Source organism: Eptatretus burgeri, chromosome 12 (genome assembly GCF_056783735.1).
Source record: "Eptatretus burgeri isolate ZD-2024b chromosome 12, Ebu_testis_v1, whole genome shotgun sequence".
NCBI classification, from domain to species: Eukaryota; Metazoa; Chordata; class Myxini; order Myxiniformes; family Myxinidae; genus Eptatretus; species Eptatretus burgeri.
The window spans coordinates 16,911,884-16,914,383 of record NC_140972.1 but is presented as its reverse complement, the minus strand read 5'-3'; the positions used below and the strand labels follow the sequence as shown (position 1 = coordinate 16,914,383).

At 47.2% G+C, this 2,500-nt stretch overlaps 2 protein-coding genes across 10 annotated transcripts in view; one reads left to right on the top strand and one right to left on the bottom strand.

The window, feature by feature from the left end:
• The window catches only part of LOC147015168 (uncharacterized), a 126,892-nt gene that overhangs the window by 111,339 nt on the left and 13,053 nt on the right, over window positions 1-2,500 (bottom strand). The window lies entirely within an intron of this gene.
• The window catches only part of SMC5 (structural maintenance of chromosomes 5), a 166,685-nt gene that overhangs the window by 157,307 nt on the left and 6,878 nt on the right, over window positions 1-2,500 (top strand). For 4 of the 5 annotated variants that reach the window (XM_085849692.1, XM_085849693.1, XM_085849696.1 and 1 more), the window contains one exon: window positions 2,118-2,500. This exon is cut by the window's right edge. The exons of the other annotated variant lie outside the window; for it this stretch is intronic. In XM_085849692.1, the coding sequence (XP_085705818.1) occupies window positions 2,118-2,273 (156 nt within the window). In that variant the 3' untranslated portion in view covers window positions 2,274-2,500. The remainder of the gene's footprint in view (window positions 1-2,117) is intronic. 5 annotated transcript variants of the gene reach the window in all.

The following is a 2,500-nucleotide window of genomic DNA, read 5'->3' as shown; positions in this document are numbered from 1 at the left end:
TCTTGTCCTGGCAGGAGGTTTTCCTGGACCTCGGTCCATTTGGGATTTGTGGTCATCGTGATGAAGAAGTCAGGCCTTCCCATGCGATGCACATAGGCCATGGCATCACTCTGGTTCTCATGCATCCACTTTGGCCCACCAGTGTATGTTGCTGGAAGGACCACCCTTTGTCCAACATTGTGAGGGTCACCATCGCTGGCCATGAGGCTGTCACGGAGGCTGTCGTAGTTATCAGCAAGCAAGTTATTTTGCTCCCGGCGGATAAAGCCCAGTCGCTCTGTCTCGATCTTGCAGTAGACATCGACCAGAAACTACTGAAAGAGTCATTGCATCTGCAGTATGTGGTTGCCCTCTCACACCATGATGTGGTAGCTGTAGTACTGCAGCTGTGTGAGTTTTCGTCCCTCCTGTCCAGTAGCAGTCCTGGCCACCAGATGGATGCTGTAGCCATCTGTTCTATATGGGAACACTATGGGATACTGGAGTGCATCATAAGATGCATGCAGCTCACTGATCCTTTTACGTGCCCCATCATGAAGTCTGAGGACAATGTTTCTGGGTTCTGTTGGCTCATTGTCCATTAGGATGGTGACTTCTGGTGCAGACTGGGCGTTGTAGTGACGTGTGTGTGCTCTCCTTGTGGTCACTTGTTCTCTCTGATGATGATCTGGTGCTCTTCAGAGTTGCCTCCTTCTGCAAGTTCTTCTCTTGCAGTCTTGAGCTCACGGACCAGATGGTTATTCTCGTGAAGCCACTTTGTGAGCATCTCAAGGATGTGTGGTTTGAGGCCACTGTGGTTTCTGGCAGCCAGCTCCTTGGCGTGTGAGTCCAGGAAGTAGACCTGTAGGAACTTTGGCTGGCCCTCTTCAGGCGAGAGCAAGCTGCCAATGCGGTGGAACACTTGACCTTTAATCCGGAAGCTCGGGTTCCAGCCCTGGACTTCAGCTCCTTTGTGCCTGAAGCTCATCATTGCAAAGCTGCCATTATACGTCCAAATGTTGTCAAGGAAGTGCTTGCTGAGGGGACCTTCGCCTGAGAGAAGTTCCTTCAGCAAGGGAGGAAGGGCAGGAGAAGGCTCAAGGACGACCTTGCCATCGCTGCAGCACACACCCTTGGTCTCTTCGTTGAACTTGTAAGCAGAGCAGTGGGTGCAGACTTGGTCCATTCGGCCGATGTCTGCATGAGTTCTTGAGTCAGCCGGGTCATACGTGAATGCCACCCTGTTGGCATTGTTGTGCTCTTGTGCCTGGGCCAGTGCTCGTGCTTCTGCAGTGCGGTGACGCATTGCTTCAAGTTTTGCATCAAACTCTTCCTCAGTCTCATTTTGTCGCTGCTGCTGTTGCCGCTTTGCTGTTCATTTATCCTGGCATCTTACTCCTCTTCAGTCTCCTGTTGTCTCTTTGTGTGTTTTCACTTAGCTGCAGCTGTCTTGGGATCAATGGAACTCTTCCTTTTTTGGGACATCTAAAATCAGGAAGTCAAATTTTGATCAGAAACTTTGCAAACGTTCACTGGTCTGTCATCCACTCGTCTGTCTTTGTCTTATTTTAATCAGGTTGTGAATAAAAAAGTTGCGACGCGGAAAATCAATCAATTGCGGCAGAAAAATTGAAACTGCCAAAAAAAAAGACGAATGTTTTTTTTGGGGGTTTTTTATACATTGAAAGTGTGCTGCAGTACCTCAGACGTGCTGATTCCGAAAATGCCTTTAGTTTTGCTCTGGGACGCGTAGTTCTCGAGTTACAAGAGCCCAAACAAACACGCACTACTACTTTATTTATTTATATATATTCGCCTCAGTGTTCAGCTGTCGACGACCAATATATATATATATGTATATATATGTATGTATATATATATATATATATATATATATATATATATATATATATGCACATACTGTATGTATACATATATATATATATATATATATATATATATATATATATATATATATATATATATATATATATTGTTACGGAAATGGCACTTCTTATGCTACTAAATATAGGATTAGCTCAGATTCCCCATTAAATGCATGTTTCGTCAGGCTGTTCGGTAAAATGGACGTTACATGTGTGTCGGGAGGTGTAAGAGGCTGTTATTTGTTTGTGCAGTGGTGGTGGATCAAGAGATCCTTCTTCCTTCCTCTCTCCGGGCGAGACTCCGCCCAGCGCGCTGAGAGGGGGAGTGGCCTTGAAAAGGAAGTGAAACAAAGGGGAGGAGTTTGTCGGCTTCGTAAAGGGGCGCGCCCCAAAAAGAAAAAGTGGTAAGAAACTGAGAGGACGGAGTTGAGCAGTTGGGCTTCGAGGTGAGCGTGCGCCGGGAAGGCAAGAGAAACGACGGGTGTCGAGGCGCGAACTGCTGGTTAAGCAGTCGGGCTTCGAGGTGAGCATGCGCCGGGAAGGCAAGAGCGAAACGACGGGTGTCGAGGCACGATCTGCTGGATGAGCAGTCGGTCTTCGAGGTGAGCAGAAAGAAGAAAAACCAGTGGTGATTC